Source organism: Lissotriton helveticus, chromosome 12 (assembly GCF_964261635.1).
Source record: "Lissotriton helveticus chromosome 12, aLisHel1.1, whole genome shotgun sequence".
In the NCBI taxonomy this organism is placed as follows: domain Eukaryota; kingdom Metazoa; phylum Chordata; class Amphibia; order Caudata; family Salamandridae; genus Lissotriton; species Lissotriton helveticus.
The window spans coordinates 685,621,918-685,639,096 of record NC_136073.1 but is presented as its reverse complement, the minus strand read 5'-3'; the positions used below and the strand labels follow the sequence as shown (position 1 = coordinate 685,639,096).

Sequence of the window (17,179 nt, the reverse complement as noted above, 5' to 3'; positions counted from 1 at the left end):
ACAAAAAATATAAGTTCTAATGCCTCTGCCATCTGTCCGCTAACCAGCATGCCGTGCCCCCCGTCTGCCACATAGATGATGGTGTCAACACTTACATCCTTGTGGGATACTGGTGATCTGAAACACCCTAGTAAGGGTATGGAACGCGTCCGTCCATACACGAAAACTGTGACTCTCGCTTTCTCCAGTTCCAACGTCTGACCAGGGCGTGGTATGTGTCCACAGACATTAGTTCGATGGACGCCCCAGTGTTGATGGCTGCTGTGACACTGTGGGGCCCAACTTGAAGTTGGCATTGCGGGCAAGGGCAGCGAGGTGAGCGAGCCGCTCCAATTGCAAAAACGGTGTGGATAGTATACTCTTCCAAGTCGTTGTCCATGTTTTCTGGTTTGCCGTGGTTGCTTGTGATGGCATGGACTGTTTCCTTCTGGGACTTTTTCAAAATGGTTATATTTTGCCACAATCTGAGCACCTTTTACCTCTGGCAGGACATTCAGCTAGCTTGTGGGGTTGTCCTCCAGAGTATCTGCATTCTTTTCGTTTTCCTTGTGGGCATTTGATTGCGGCATGGTTGGAATGCATTGGCCACATCCATTTTATTTGGTCAGTGGAGGGCGGCCTCCATATGGAACACTCTGGCTTTAGATAGTTCTTGTAACCGTTCAAGGGTCAAAATACCATGGAGACATTTCCCAGACCCTTGAAGAACAGTCTCTCTCAGTTTCGCTGATAAGCAGCCTTGTATATTTGACTCCTTATCTCTTCCTGTTCATCATGAAAGCCACCGGTGCTTGCCAGTTTTTTGAGCTGACAATGGAAAGGGCCTATTGATTCTTCTGGCTCTTGGCAGGCTTGGCGGAACCCCAATCGTTCATAATCTCTTTTCGTCATTGGCTCAAAATGTGCATTAAGAGCCCTGAGTGATGTTGCGTATGACTTGGGTGTCACTTCGACCAGAGTCTTGTATATTTTGTGAATGGCTTCACCCCCCAGGTGCAATAGGAGAGCTTGGTGCATTTCCACTACAATATTGGCGCCCTCAAAATAAAATTGGAGGTGTTCCACACAGTCTTTCCATTTAGGTGCCAGAGCGTACTGCGACCCGTCAACAATAAATGGTTCTCTTGCCGAAATTGAGCCCATTGTGTGGCGTGGTCAACTGGGGGCAGGGGTGCTTTGGTCGTATTTTGGGGTTCCTCGTGGCACGAACACTGACGCCACAAGATGTTTGGTGGTACAGCCGTCTGTCCGAGGGTTGCCCTCACTCAGAGTGGCTCGTAGCAGACTGCCAGTGACCCCTTGACAATGGTGAGGGCAGTCCTGGTCTACTTTGTTCTCATATGGTCTCTGTGCCTTCTCTTTTGTCTTGTTATTTTTATTTATTTTTGCTATCCTTTTGTCTGCACCTGCTGCTGGAAGTACACTCTGTCTGGGGACATCCTCCCAGTAAGCAGAAGAGTACTGGTGGGCGGGGCGTGCTCCCTTTTCTGTGCTCTTGCTGGCCTGGATCTGGGCCTCCTTGCATAGCATCGGTAAAGTGCTGGTGGGCGGGGTTTGTTCCCTCACAGTTGATTGGGGTGGGGAAGGCATAAACAGCACAGCAGTGCTCGCGGCTAGGCACCACGTAGCCCTAGAGGTGAGAGCCGGTGCAATGGGAAGATAGGGAACACCGACCTCGGGCGAAGCCAGTCTGCCGCATGCTGTGTGGGCTGGGAAGGCTCGATGCAGCACAGCAGAAGCACACCGTGCACATTGGGCTTATAGTGGGCTGGGAGCAGGCTGCAGGACTTGACTGCACTCTTGGCCCAGCGGTACTTCTTCAAACAGCAGGCAGCTCATGAGTTGACAGGCACACAGCTGGTGGCAGCAGGGCATGCGTGTGAATACACGCCTTGTCATCAGTGTAAAGTGGTTGCCCCACGTGCAGTAGGCCCTGGGTAGTGTGAGTTCAGTAACTAGACAGAGCCACTTATCGGGTTCAATGCTGGTATGTAACTAACCAACTTAGCCACACCCACCCGATTTTATTAACTGCGTACAGAGCGCAAGATTTAACCAAAACCCACATGTACATGGGTGACAACTTAAAGACCACCCCACGGTGTGTGGCGAAGGGGTACAGTACACAGGATAGGAGGTGAAAGGAGGGGGGGGGGTGTCTTAGGCAATGAAATTCTAGCTTCAGCCCTTATCTGTAGGAGGGCAGAATATCACTCCAAGCAGACAACTATTCCAACAATCACATTATGAAGGCAGATCATAACTCTAAGCAGATATCCACTCGTTTCTGCGTGAAGATAGCACATGACTAAGCACACATCCATTCCAGCAATCAATATCAGAGTTGGTGCATCGTTCCTAAAACACAGCTATCGTTTGTGTGAGAATAAAAAAGGAAGTGACATGGGTGGCACAAGGGATTGTGGAGGATAACAAAATTAGTGTAAAAGATTAGGAGTCGAGTTGGAGAGCACATGATGAAATGATGAGAGTCTGAGATGGAAAGACCAAGTTAGAGAAATAACTGAAGAAAAAGAAAGAGAAAATGAACATTGCAGAAAGGAAAGCAAAAAGAATGAAAGAATGAAAAAATATTATAAGGAGAACAAAAGCGAGAGGAACGGAATTATTGTAGGAGAGTAAAGCATGTCTGAGCAATAAAAAAATTAGTGAACAAATTAAAAAGTGAAGTAGACAACTGTAGAATTGTAGAATTGAGCATAATACAAAGAAAAAAACATGATGATTGAAAAATATAGAAAGCAAGTCAGTGAAACGGAAAATCAAGGGATGGGGGAGTTGAAAGAGGGGCATTCAAATGGTCAGAGAACAGGACAAGCATAGGAGTAGAGACCTCTATGGTGGACAGAGCTGTCAGTGTGTCTGGACACTGGGGTGCCCATCCACTTGACAAAGACAGGAGGTCAGAAGAAGCAATGTAAGGCTTGTAAGGTTGGGGTAAGAAAGCAAAGGCTGCCTGTTCTACTGACACACTAACAACCTTTTCCAGTAGCACCTTCACAGCCGCTTTGTTGATGACTGTGCAACCTCAATCCATCGATGCAATAACAGGCCTATCCTTTACCTGCTCATCAACAAGGTAGACTCCATGCTTCTTCGCATAAGCCACACTTCCCAGCAACGAGACCACCTTGGCACCATGAAACCCTTCCCAGTCAATCCCTGAGTGAAACAAACAGAGTTTTAGTGTGTTGCGAGCGATGTTGTCAATCACGCAATGTGTATTGTTAATTGTCACTATTTCAATTAGTTAAGGTATTCCCCTCATTAAGATTTCTCCATGAGAGCTGGGCTCCTAGTAGCTTCACAAAGAGTTCCCCATTTCCCTCTGCTGAACCACTATATCCACTTTCTGTCCTCTGACTGTCAACAGACTGTATATTTAATTCAGATATGAGGTCAACGTGAATACAGGAATATGACCAACTGAGGAAAATAGATAGTGAAGAAGCACCACATAGACCCGAGTAGGAGGGATGAGTTGAGTCCACAACCAAGAAAGAGAACTGAGAATCAGACCAACAGGAAAAAGATAGAAGCACTAGCAAAACCAGTAAAAGGCCCACAAGAAAAAGAAAAGAGATAGAGGGGATGGGGGCGGGGGAGAACCAGGCAAAGTGAACAGACCTTATAACCAGACCGGTAAACTAAAAACAAAGACACAGGGAAGGCATTAAACTGTCAGGTGGAAGCCATGTAGTTCAACAATATGGCCAAAGGTAAAAGAATAGGCACAGGTAACTGGCCTAAGTACTAGGAATAAGAACAAAAGACAGAAAAGAAACAACAAGGTCATTAGAAAGAGGTACTCTACAACCAACATAAGAACCAAACACAAATTAACAAGTTGGAATTGGAACAGAAGTGTAAGAACAAGTCAGTCAACCAGGAGTTGCACAGAGTGCTGGCATGGCACATGGCCTCAGAGATGTGGTTAAAGGTGCCGCTGCTATGTTTATCAGCTAGGGTCACCGTGGACTCAATGAGGCAAGCTCCCCACAAAAAGCTGGACATTGGTGATTTGAGATTTCGGGACAAGCAAGAAGCACAGAAGATAGATAGTAAGAACAGAAACCCAACTCCGGACAGTATTTTCAAATCCCGAAGATTCAAATACCTGGTTATTTCAGAACAAAGAAACAAAACTCTGCTTCCGCTCCCTATTCCTGGCATTTTCCGTACACAGTCTAGTACAAAATGTGTTGTATGTAACAGAATAATAAGTAGTTTAGGGGCTAGCAGAGCATGTATCGGCAGACGAAGGGCCATGATAGAGGGTACAAACATTGGCACTGCACAGTAGTCAAAATGTGATGTGAACTTTTGCATGAGACAATGCAAGAATATGGATTTGGTACACCATAAATTTACTGCCTGCAGCACAGCGTAAATTAAGGAGACTGACGCTGGTGTGATTGCAAGAGATTCAGAACTGTGGAAGCAGAGTCACTACAGCATTTGTCATCTTCATCAAGGGGTCAATGCAAACACAGGAATAAGAACAACTGAGGGAATGGGGAGTCCCTATGGAAGCCGAGTCACTACAGTATATGGCCTCCACAGACAGGCCGCGATGGGAGGTGGGGATTAGGACTTTCATGACACTTGTACAGATCTCTCAGCACACAGTGAGGAGGGGAGAAGTAGCAGTGGGTCAGACTGTCTTACTGCAGAAGGACTCTAATGGGGGAGATAAGCATAGAGTGTTTACCTACCTCAAGGCTGGGAAGAGTGAAGTAAGGCCTTGTAATATATTCCTCAATTTTGCAGAGGGTTTGGTATAACAAGTAGCATCTGTAACAGGTATGCAATGGCTTATATAAGGAACAGTCCAGTATATGCGACCAAAATTGGAGGAAAATTGATCATGTACGGATTGGCAGCTAGGCTTAATTGGGTGATAAAGAATTTACAGGACATACGTACAGCGGAGCCGTGAGAGAGTGAGCTAGGACTCAAAGAGCCTCAGTCTGATCCTACTCTGGGATGGAGGCCTCGAGAATGGAACAGCACAGATGCTCCCCGGTAGAGCTACGATAAGGGCAGCAAGGACAGGTAGAGCACTGATCATCTGAAGCAGAGCCAAAATACTGTAAGGTACAAAGTATAGGCTACTCACATTAATGGGTCTTGTCCTACCAGCCCAGCAAACTCTTCCTCATGGCGGATGGGAGGCATGACAAAGCAGGGGAGCAATCACTCTTTTTAACATGAAAACAGAAAACTATGGCGACCCTGCTTGCACCCCCAAATGTTTTCAAGTACGTCTACTGAGATGTCCCGTGTAAAACTCAAAAACGGAGACCGAGGGGGAAATGTAGATCTCTAGTAGCACAAGAGCTACTAGGGTGAGTGTAGGGCACTTACCGTTAAGTACACATCCATCCTCTAGAAACGTAAGGTCATCCCGTGTTGTGCACGGTTAAGGGGTCCACCAAATAATAAATAAAACATTTCCCAGCAAGCATTGGTCAGACCAGACAGCTGAGGGACAAGTGTCTGTGTACTAGAAGTCTGAGCAGCAGCTCGAGAACTGCCTTGCAGATCACCTCGAGGAAGGTTAACGTGGAAAGCACCTGGCAGCGCCTTGACTCTAAGGGGTAACAATCTAGCACACACTGAACTGCCCTGCAGAAAACAGAGCTCTTCAGAGCTTCCCGTCCTGGGGGTTCCAGGTTGAAGCCAGAGAGATAGAACATATAATACACACATACTAACATTTTAAGCTTGTAAAGTGAGAGGTCTTGAAATAAAAATTTGGGGAATGTAGTTTCTCCGTCGATTTCTATTGAGGCAGAGGCAATGGCAATTTTAGGCAGGAGACTGTGGTGACGGTCTAGTCTCCACGGGCAGAAACCGGAAGGGGAGGCAACGGGAAGCGGAAGGCGGCCATGTTTTATTCGTCGCCGACCGCTGCAAGCAGCGCTCTGTTCCCGGCGCTCCGGGCTTGAATAAAGTAACATTTCCAAGATTATAAGTGTCGGCCCTTATAATTCACTTACCACAATGGAGACGAGGGTTGCTAGGTGACCCACGAACCCACCACAAGCCGCGGGAAGGTCGCGAGGTCCCGAAATCAGGCCAAAATCAGCCCGGAGCGTGGCAGAGGGGCAGGAGGAGCGTCTGATACGGCGCGAACCAGGAGGGCGCCCCACCGTTCGCCCTACAACAGTTCCAGCGCCAGAGGAAGCAGCCAGCACAGCGCCTAGCTCGAGTGTGCTGGCAAGTAAAAAAAAAAAAAAAAAAAAAACAAGCACTGGTAAAATCCATTGAGCAAAAAGAAAAAAAAAAGAAAAATTCTGTTGGCGTACAGACATATTGAACCAAGCCTAGGCGAAGCCCGGCCCACCAGGGAGCTTTCCATACCTGGCAGTGGAAGCAGAGCAAGGCAACCTGGCGGAGCAGCTGCCAGGCGCGGCAGCACCCGGCTCGTCGGATCAAGCCACAAGGGTCGTCCAGAGAGCGTTGCCTGGTCCTTCAATCAAGGAGGGAGGTGATAGCAGCGCCAGCGACTTGAGCGAGGGTGGCCTCACTGAGCAACACACGCCAGGGAGCCCTCCGGGCCGGACGCTCACAGTTCCTGTCCTTCGGAGGGGTGCGTCCAAGATGGCGTCCCAGTCATCGTCCCTCACCCAATTGGTGCCATTCCTGACGAACAGTGGAGAACCAGAGATGAAATGGGAAGACTGGAAGAGGTACTTTCTCAATTATCTTGATGCCCTGGAAGAGGAAGGCGACACTCCGTTCTCAAGCAAGAGGCGGAAAAAGATTCTATTACACAACTTGGGTCCTGAAGGGATCAGGATCTACGACACTATTGTCAAGGCCGAGAGGAATAGCACGGACACGGACGTATTCAGCCACGCCATTGCGGATCTGGACGCCCACTACAGACCAGTAGTGTGTGTCGCGATAGACAGATACAATTTCTTCCAAAGGAAGCAAAGAAGTGGAGAAACTGTGGACGAATACGTCGTGGCCCTGCAAAGGCTGGCTCTCACATGCAAGTTTGATAGGTTGCATGACGACCTAATCAGAGACCAAATTATCATGCACACGACCAGCTCCCACGTCCAGGAAAAATTGTGGGTAAATGGGGATGCCCCCCTCAAAGAGATATGGGCCATGGTCAAAAAGGCGGAAATGTCCAAGCGTTGCGCCCAAGCAGCCAAGAAAGAGGCAGGTGGAGCTCAGACGGTATGCAAGATCATGACTCCGGCGAGAAGTGAACGGCCGAGGCAAAGAGAAACGCAAAGGAATCATGACAGCAGAAGACCAAACAACAGCAACAACTTCACCCTATCAGACAACAGACCGTACAAAGGAGGTAGGCCGAGCTGCTACAGGTGTGGCAGTACCACACACATGGGAAATGACAAAGCATGCCCGGCATTCAGGGCAAAATGCTCATACTGCAGTGTGTTCGGGCACTACGAGAAGGTCTGCCGCCGGAAACCCAAAGGAGCAGTGGTCAGATATGTAGACCAGGAGCAAAGTGAAGATGCAGAGGATCGTGAAGACGCAGAGGATCAGGAAGAGTTCTTATACATCGATGTCCAAGTGCTAGAAATGGAAGGGGAAGGAACCGACAAACCCAGACTGGACATGCACATTGGTGGGGTACCACTGGAAATGATTGCTGACAGTGGAGCACCCATCTCCATCATACAACAACAAGTCTGGGAAGAAAAGTTCGCTACCAAGATCAAAGAGACGCTGCACCCGATGGACTTGAGGCCAGTCACGTATACAGGTCAAAGAATTCCCATGTTGGGGTATTGCCCCCTCCTGTTCGAATTCTGAGGTCGCCATGCACAATGCAAGTTATACGTCGCCGAGAAAGGCCCATCAGTGCTGAGCTGGAAAGACCAAGGGGCGTTGGGAATACAACTCAACCCAGGGGGCATCGAGAAAATCTTGCTAATGGACATGGAAAGGAAGGACGACGTAGAGTCCTGGCAGAGGGCGTACCCCAAAGTATTCAATGGACAAATTGGGGAGCTAGTGAAGTACAAACACCTCATAAAGCTAAAGGAGGGAGCCAAACCAGTGGTGCACAAGGTGAGGAACATTCCGTTTTGCAGTAGAGAAGCAGTACAATCCGAATTGGACAGGCTGGAGAAAGAAGGAGTGATCAGAGCCATAGAGAGTGCCGAATGGCTTTCCCCTCTAGTGGTAGCCCAGAAACCCAATGGCAAGGTGCGGCTGTGTGTAGACTAGAGAGAACTGAACAAAAACATAGTAATCGACAAATTTCCCCTGCCACGCATTGATGAGATGCTGGCCAAGACCAAGGACATCAAGTGGTTTTCCACAATAGACTTGTCGTCAGCCTACCACCAAGTGAAATTACATCCTGCGTGTAGCCATCTCACATCGTTTATCACGCCGTTCGGCTGCTATGAATTCGTGAGAATGCCATTTGGGTTAGCATCCGCAGCCGCGGTCTTCCAGAAGCTCATGCACAAGCTGCTAAAAGGAGTGGAGAACGTGCAATTTTTTCAGGACGACATCCTGGTAATGGGGAAAACTAAACAAGACCACAACGAGAAACTCCACATTGTACTACGAACACTACAGGAAAATGGCTTGACGGCTGAGTGGACGAAATGCAGGTTCGGAGTAACATCAGTCACGTACCTAGGGCATGAAGTGAGCGAAAACGGCATACTGCCGAAAAAGGCCAACATGAAGTCGATTCAAGACGCCCCCACACCATCCAAAAAGGAGGATGTTCGGTCATTTCTAGGAATGGCCGAATACTACAGTAAGTTCATTCCTCACTTTGCCACGAAGACGCATCTCCTACGTCAACTCCTGAAGGAGAAGAACAAGTTCGTATGGAGTTCAGAGGAACAAAAGGAATTTGATGCCCTGAAACTGGAAATGAGCACTTCCGTTCCCCTGCAAGGATTCGACCCGAGTGCAGAATCCATCCTCACCACGGACGCCAGTGACCGGGGCCTAGGGGCGGTCCTTATGCAACGGTCGAACAACGGAGAAGTATCGACGGTCAGCTTCGCCTCCAGGTCGCTGGCGCCCAATGAGGAGAAGTTTAGTGTGGTGGAGAAGGAGATGCTGGCGGTGGTGTGGGCGATGGAGCGATTCAGACAGTACTTGTGGGGTGCGAAATTCTTGGTCCGAACGGACCACAAGCCGTTGGTCTGAGTGTTGACTTCCAGCGGCCATGCCCACGCGACACCTAGGATAGCCAAGATGACTCTTAGGCTTTTGGACTTCGTGTACGAGGTAGAACACATCCCGGGACCGCAGAACAAAGTGGCGGATTTCCTGAGCAGGGCGGCAGCGATGGAAGTAGCGGATGAGACGGAGAAACACAGATGGGAAGGATATGTGGTAGCCACCATCCAGGATACGGAGGCAGTGATCAGCGCCAAGGAATGGGAAGAAGCATACCGAGAAGATATGGACATAGAAGCCATCAAAGGATACGTTGTTCACGGATGGCCAGAGAAGAGACACCTCAAGGAGAATTTGAGAAAATTCTGGGAAGTAAGGGACGAACTATCGCTGGCTGAGAACCCCACCTTTTTGCTCAGAGGCGACAAGGTGATACCTCCACGGAGCATTCTGGAGCACCTGATGAATCTGTTGCACGAAGGACACCAGGGAATCACCAAGACGAAAGCCTTGGCCAGGCAAGCATACTGGTGGCCAGCCATCGATGCCCAGATAGAACGACATGTACGCAGCTGCGAGTCATGCGCCAAGGCAGATAAGTCACAGAGCATGTTGAGACCACCTCTGGGAAAATTTCCAGTTCCGGATGGACCATGGGAAATGGTTTCGGTGGACATCATGGGCCCCATTCTCAACAAAGAAGGAACACAGAAGTACGCAGTGGTTATAATAGACAAATACTCAAAGTGGCCCGAAGTGGAGATACTGGAGAATGTGGACACGGAGGCAGTAATACGCTTCCTACGCACAACGTTCGTCAGAGAAGGAATCCCCAAAATCATCACGTGTGACAACGGGCCGCAGTTTACGTCGGCGAAGTGGGTTGCATTCATGGCCAGGAACGGCATAGAGGTGAAACACACCCCCATCTACCATCCCGCCGGAAACGGACAAGTGGAAAGGTTTAACAGGGTGATCATGGGCACCATCCAGGCGGCCATAAACGATGGAATGGACTGGGAGAGGGAATTGGAGAAAATTATCTGGGCCTATCGCATCACCCCAGGAAGCACAGGGTACAGCCCTTTTAAGGTGTTGAGAGGAAGGGAAGTCTTTACGAAAGACAACATGGCATGGAGGAAATTAGTGGTGCAAAGCAAATGGTCTCCGGCCGTTGTCAGACGAAATTTAGAGAAAGCACATGAAGTGTACACGGCGCACTTTAACAAGAGACGAAATGTTCAGAATGCTGAGCTGGAAAAAGGGGATTGGGTGAGAGTGAAGATGGCCATCCTCAAGAAGAAGGGGGAAAGCAAATTTTCACCACCATTGCAAGTGCTGGAGCCCTACACCCGGTCCGCCCTGCTCAGTGATGGAAAGGTTTGGTCACAGGACAGAATGGCCAAGTGCAGCAAGATCTTGAAGTGGGGAAACGATAATGAAGAAGGAACACAGCAAGTAGAGGACGAAGATGGAAGAGAACGTAGCGGAAAGGAAAATGAGAACGTAGAAGAAGATGAGCAGCAAGTGGAAGACAGCGAAGGAGAAGGTGAGAAGAGTGAGGAGAGGAAGAGCGAGTGCAACGCAGAAAGCAATGAGGGAGTTCGGGACGGAGCAGATGAAAGTGAAAGGACAAGAATAGATAGAAGTGTACGGAGAGAAGAAGGTAGAACAGAAGCAATGAGAACCAGAATTGGAAGAGCTGTAAAGGTACCAGAGAAATTCAAGGACTATGATATGAACTGGAAGTAAGGACTTTATTGTTTATTGTTGGTGTTGCATAAAGGGGGGAGATATGTGGTGACGGTCTAGTCTCCACGGGCAGAAACCGGAAGGGGAGGCAACGGGAAGCGGAAGGCGGCCATGTTTTATTCGGCGCCGACCGCTGCAAGCAGCGCTCTGTTCCCGGCGCTCCGGGCTTGAATAAAGTAACATTTCCAAGATTATAAGTGTTGGCCCTTATAATTCACTTACCACAGAGACAGCCATAAATAAAGCCATTTTCTTTGCTTTTAGAAAATCGCGATTCTCCCGCCTAAATCCGGTTTGTTTGCATGTGTGTTATACAGGAAAACACATGTTTAGGTCTCAAATGGGAGCCAAGTGTTCTCCAGACGTCCAGTGTACAGAGGATTTTCTTCGCATTTGAAAATAATTTGGAAAAAATGGAGGATAAATATATGCCTGGTCACGCGGAAGTTCAACAGGAAGAGAGGCAAGGCCTAGATACCCCCACCCCCAGCCCCCGGTCCCAGCAATGTATCTCCCAGAGAGAAGGGACCATTGTCCGCCCAAGACGATATTGCCACACTTCCTGGTGCTTTTCTAGGTCAGAGGTCAGTCCTTGGTGAGGCAGTGATTTAAAGGGAGACCCAGCTTCGGGCGACATATTTCCTTTTTATGTGAAATTTAGGCTGGGGCCCCTCCCCCTTAATAAATGTATTAGTGAATGGAAACTGAACGGGTCCCTCCCACCTCCCACTATTCTTTTTGTGACTGCAGTACTGGAGACTCTGAAGATGAAATGCACGTTCCTTTTCCAGTCTCCTGTTTTTGAAAGCTACGGGCCTCTGGTTAACTAGACATGCCTGGCTAAATCTTTGCAAACTGCCTACAAGTACCTTCCTCCATTTTTGTACTATACCCGAAGTGCCCGGAAGTTAAGATCCAAGCTTAGCTAGCACAATCTCATAACATAAGTCACTGCCGCCCTTTCGTGCTATGCTCATCTGGGAAATTAGTCCTGCTGTAATTATATGATTTATAATGTAACTAGTGTTTTTAATTAAATATTTTAATTAACTGCAGCATAGTTGTTAGTACTCTCTGAATGAATACAGTTTGCAATGCGCAACAGACAATATCCGTGGAATCATATTTTGTGATTAAAATGTTATGCCTTGTTGGCAGTGATTGTAATGTCCAATGTTGTTAACTTACAAGTTGTGCAAAGTTCGGCTGGCCTAAACTAGTATTGAGTGCGCTAACTGCAGGAAAGAGTGACGGCTCTTGAGGTGGTGGTCATTCTGGTTTCTAGCTGGAGTCCCCTTGCCCTGCTGGGGGTCGCGAGTGGGTTGAGGACATCACATGGTCGAGCCTGTTAGGGGACCTGTGAGATATCAGACCTGGAACATGTCAATGTTCTCGAGATCTGGTCCTGTGAAGACCCACCCTTGCTGCTTTCTGAGATCACATCCATGAGAAAAATCGTTGAATAAGGCACCAGTGAAAATCATAGGCTGGAACCTCAACACACTGCAAAGATGAAGGGGACTAAAGGGCACTGAGGTATTCTTTGGCAATATCCTTCTTAAACGTGTGGTCAAAAACACGGTTGACTCAAGATTATCCATAATTGACTCTTGTTTAACAATGAATAAGCATGTATTGCTAGGGTATCTATCGGCAACCTAACAGTTCTGCACTCTCTCTTTGGGAAAATGGTTAATCCTGGGATCTGAATACAGAGATCAGGCGAGCCAATGACCAGTCCTTCTGTGGCCGACAGGAAGGAGGGACTGACTGCTGTGGGGCTCTTTCTTCTGACTACTGCAGAGGTCCTGTACAATAGCCTTACAATCCCCACCAAAGAAATTAACTGTGTGATGAGCAGAGATCACGGAGCGTGGGCAGCAGCTCTTTGCCGCTCCCCATTTTATGCAATTTATTGGTACCATCAGGCCCTGCGAGAGCTCATATAGGGCCTGCACCCTCCGACTTGCTATGCCGTACATATATTCAGTGCTGAGGGACAGGACACCTACACTCAAAGTACAGAGACAGGGTGTATCAAAGGGAGATATTGGTATCAACACTGTCGTCAGGGGAGCGTGTTGTGCTCTAAAACATAGGGATGGACTTGACCTAAAGTCAGAAGGGGCATAGTGAGGGTAGGTGCTTCTTTTCTAACAGGTGTTGCAACACCTAAGAAAAGAATGTGAAACTTTCTTATGGATTAAAATACTGTCCTTGAGAATCCAGTTCGTAGAACTGGTCTGAGAAAGTCGCAAGGCTGAAAGATAAACTTCAGTACTGGAGAGACAAAAAGCATCAAGAACAGTGATTGTTCTCTACATAGTACAAACCAGCATTGTGGTTATATGTGAGTCTTTTTTCATATTTCTTATGCTTTCCCTGCTTGTGAACCATGGAACACATGACCCTGATCTGGTACAGATTTGGGGGGCATGGATCTAGGGGATGCTTTTCATTCCCCCGCCATGAACTTCGTTAGATACGCCCTTTATGCTTGGGACTGTTTACGGTGTACTGGTTTGACTCTGTATACGCTGGTGCCGATTACTGCAACTCTTTCAATTGAGACAGCAAAGCACACCCTCTAAATACAAGGATTTAGTCTAAGCCTTGCATAACTTCTTGGGGGATTTCACTGATGTCTGACCAATGGACACTCCCAACCTTGTGGGATTGTCCCAGGGTGCAAGCACCACTGTGCTGACCAATTCACCAGTCTTGCAGATTATTGAGTCCTGGGACTTAGTCGAAGAGGTTCCTGTAATGAAAGTAGAGCCTCACACTACTATGAATCAACACTGCAGCCTTTGATACATGCCTGGTAAATAATCCACATTTCCTAAATGCAAAAGTCTGCTGTCTGCAAGCCAGACAATGGACAGGTGCGGTACCAGAACATCCTCAAACCTGACTGGAGTTGGCCCCTAAGAGACCTGCACCAAATCTGTGCACAGAAACCAGAAGAATTGAGCACATGAAGGACTGAAGGCAAGAAAAGCAAGCTTCATGGGGGTCAGTCGCTGAGATGAAACCGTTCTTACCTGTAATTGTAGTTCTTTTTAAGAGGACTCCTTTGAGATCATGAGTCTCATTTGGGGGAGTGGTTGGGCTCAGGAGTGGAGAGGCTGGAATCTGTATTAAATTGCAAAAAAAAAAAATGCCTCCCCAACCATAGATCAAACAAATCTTTCAGCAACAGAGGATACTGTGGTATCGGGTCACGGGTCAGGGTGACCTAGGCCGCAAAGTGGAGCCTTACTAACAGGCTGCAAATAAGGACACGTACACCTGACTACTGGCTAAGGCCGAAAACCCCGAGCGGTCTCGCGCCCGTTTATTTATACCCAGGGGCTAACCCGCCCCTGAGGTGTGTGTCCGTGTGTGCGTGTAAGGACGGGCCGGATGGCTCCGTTACTACATCCCTCCAAAACGGATGTACGTTGTTACAACGCATGCTTTTACTGCGCATGCCTTTACAACGCAGGATTTACAACGCAAGTCGTTACAACGACTTGCGTTGGGGGGTGCTGGATAGTGAATAGTTTAAGTTACTATTCCAACTCCAGTCCCCGTGGATAGTAGGGAAGGTGTTGGATAGTAAATTAAACTATTACCTATCCTAGAGCGCCCCCCAGCGCAATTCGTTGTAATGGCTTGCGTTATAAATCCTGCATTGTAAAGGCACTGCGTGGTAAAAGTTGCGTCGTAAAGGATGTTTCCCCTCCAAAACCACAGATCAATAGTCCAGGTCATGCGAGTTGCCTGGGCGGACCCAGGTTACACGCATAGTCCCTCAGTCTCTGGCTGGGAGTCGGATTCGGCCGAAGATGGTACCTCTGGCTCTGTGGATTCTCCGCCCCTCCGTCTCTTTCGGGCTGTTCGGCGAGACCTTGGGTTTCCCTGGGGATCTGTTCTGGGATGTCACTTCGCTCCTGCTCGGGTGTCGGCAGGGCTGCTTCCTCTTCTCGTTGGCTCGTCTGTGTTTCGTGGTGTGCCTGATCATTACCCTCGTTCTCCACATCCTCACATGATTGACTGGCATCTTCACGCCCTCTGGGGACGCGCTTGAACCATGACACGTTCCGTGTCACCGCTCTGGTGCCTCGGGTTGCGGATATCATGGTGCCTTGAATGTTCACTATCTCCCACACTTCAGGCTCATAGGCAGTGTCATACTTCCAGTTTGGATGTCGGTTCTTAAGGACAACCTTGTCACCGACCACCAGGGACCGGGGTTGGGCTCTCCAAGCTCGGCTGGCTTTTTCGTTAGTTTGTCGTCTTCTGGCTTGAGTAGCATTTTGGTCAAGTTTGGGCGGATGCCAGGACGGCACGGCTGGCACGCAGTCTCTTGGCGCCTTCTTGAACAGCAGATGCGCCGGGGCACACCGAGTGGTGGAGTGAGGTGTCTGCCGATACGCACTTAAGAACTGGGACAAGCATTCCTCCGCATCTTCTCCTTTCTCCACTCCGATCGGAAGAGCGCGGTTCAGCGTCCGCATGAACCTCTCGACTTCGCCGTTCGCTTGCGGCCACTGCGGGGTGAATTTCCGGTGGTGAATGCCTGTGACTGCCAGGTATGACTGAAAGTCCCTTCCTTGAAAAGGTGGACCGTTGTCCGACCTTATCTCCTCTGGTAGGCCCATAATGGCGAAGATTCTATCCATTGCCTTCTTCACGTTCATAAACGCAGTGGAGGGTACCACTTCCACTACCTGGAAGCGTGAGTAGGAGTCGATCACCACAAGCATGTGGTGCCCATCTGGGAAGGACCCAAAGTCAATGCTGAGCTTCGACCACGGAACCCGACATGGCTCCTCAGTGATCACCGGGTGATGGGCCGGGTCCTGACCCGTGATGGTGCATGAGTGACAGTTGCTGACTTCTTCCTCTACCGCAGAGTCCATGCCAGGGAACCATACTTTGCTGCGCAGCCGCGCCTTGGTCTTCGACACTCCCTGATGGCCCAGGTGGGCCAGGCGCACCACCTCCTTCTGTAGGCTGTACGGGATCACGATCGCTGCGCCCCGGAGGACTATTACGTGGGGCCCCATGCTCAGTTCGCTCTGGGCCCTCCACAACTGTTGTCTCGACTGTTGGTCCGTAGCCGTGAGGGCACTGACCCCGCCTAAGAAGTGCTTCCAGTTCCGGTTTGCCAGGGTGTCTTTGACTCGGTTGAGGCATTCATCTTCATCTGTGGCTTTGCCGATGGCTTCCAGAGTGAGGGCCGCGGGGCAAGCTTCCTGCAACAGCATCCTGACTAATTCTTCGACCTCCTCAGCGTCGCTCAACCCAAGACCCGGTGCACCTGTGCCCGGGTGTCTCGACAGAAAGTCCGCCGGGTTGTCAGCTCCAGGTCGGTAGATGACGTCGAAACGGTATGTCTGCAGTTGCACGGCCCACCTTTCGATGCGGGGAGGGGCTAGCCTGGCCGTCCCTGCAAATAGTGGCACTAGGGGCTTGTGGTCTGTGACCACTCCGAACTCGTGACCATATAGGTACAGATGAAAGTGTTGGCACGCCCACTTGATTGCTAAGGCTTCCCGTTTGATCTGCGCGTACCTCATTTCTGTCGCTGTCAACGCCCGACTGGCGTAGGCAGTGGGTACCCATTCATGCGCCTCTGTCTCTTGCATAAGTACAGCCCCTAGGCCAACCGGGCTTGCATCCACGACGACCTCCGTGCGCCGGTGTGGCCTGAAGTACGCCATGACTTTGTCATCTATAAGTGCGTCCTTGATGGCCTGGAACACCTCATCTTCCTTCACAGACCATGTCCACGGTTGTCCGGTCTTGGTCAGCATGCGCAGGGGTTCTGAGAGGGATGCCAGACTGGGGATGAATCGGCCACAGTATGTGGCCATCCCTAAAAAGCTCCTGACCTCGGTTGCTGATGTTGGTTTCGGTGCCGACCTGATTGCTTCCGCTTTCCTCGGGTCTACCTGGAGCCCTTCCCTCGAAAATATGTATCCGAAGAACTCCACCGACTCCTTGTAGAAAGAGCACTTGGCCCGATAGAGAGTGAGACCGTGGTCTGCCGGGCGCTGTAGTATGGCGCGAAGGTGTACATGATGTTCTTCGAGTGTCTTTGAGAAGACTAGGATGTCATCGCTTAGATTGATAACTCCAGCCAGCCCTGACAGTGTCTCTCTAATGGCGTTCTGGAACACCTCAGCGGCTGATGACACACCAAAGCTCAGCCACTTGTACCTCCAAAGGCCGACGTGCGTATAGAGAAGGTGGTTATGTTTCGGCTATCAGGATG

The 17,179-nt window shown here is 49.4% G+C and overlaps 1 protein-coding gene and 1 long non-coding RNA gene across 4 annotated transcripts in view; one reads left to right on the top strand and one right to left on the bottom strand.

Annotated features, from left to right (window-relative positions):
• Window positions 1-17,179, top strand: part of LOC144799953 (uncharacterized) — a 924,253-nt gene that overhangs the window by 17,210 nt on the left and 889,864 nt on the right. The window lies entirely within an intron of this gene.
• Window positions 1-17,179, bottom strand: part of FCSK (fucose kinase) — a 1,128,763-nt gene that overhangs the window by 293,761 nt on the left and 817,823 nt on the right. For both annotated transcript variants that reach the window (XM_078671586.1, XM_078671587.1), the window contains exon 7: window positions 3,086-3,183. In XM_078671586.1, coding sequence (XP_078527712.1) covers window positions 3,086-3,183 — 98 coding nt within the window. The remainder of the gene's footprint in view (window positions 1-3,085; window positions 3,184-17,179) is intronic.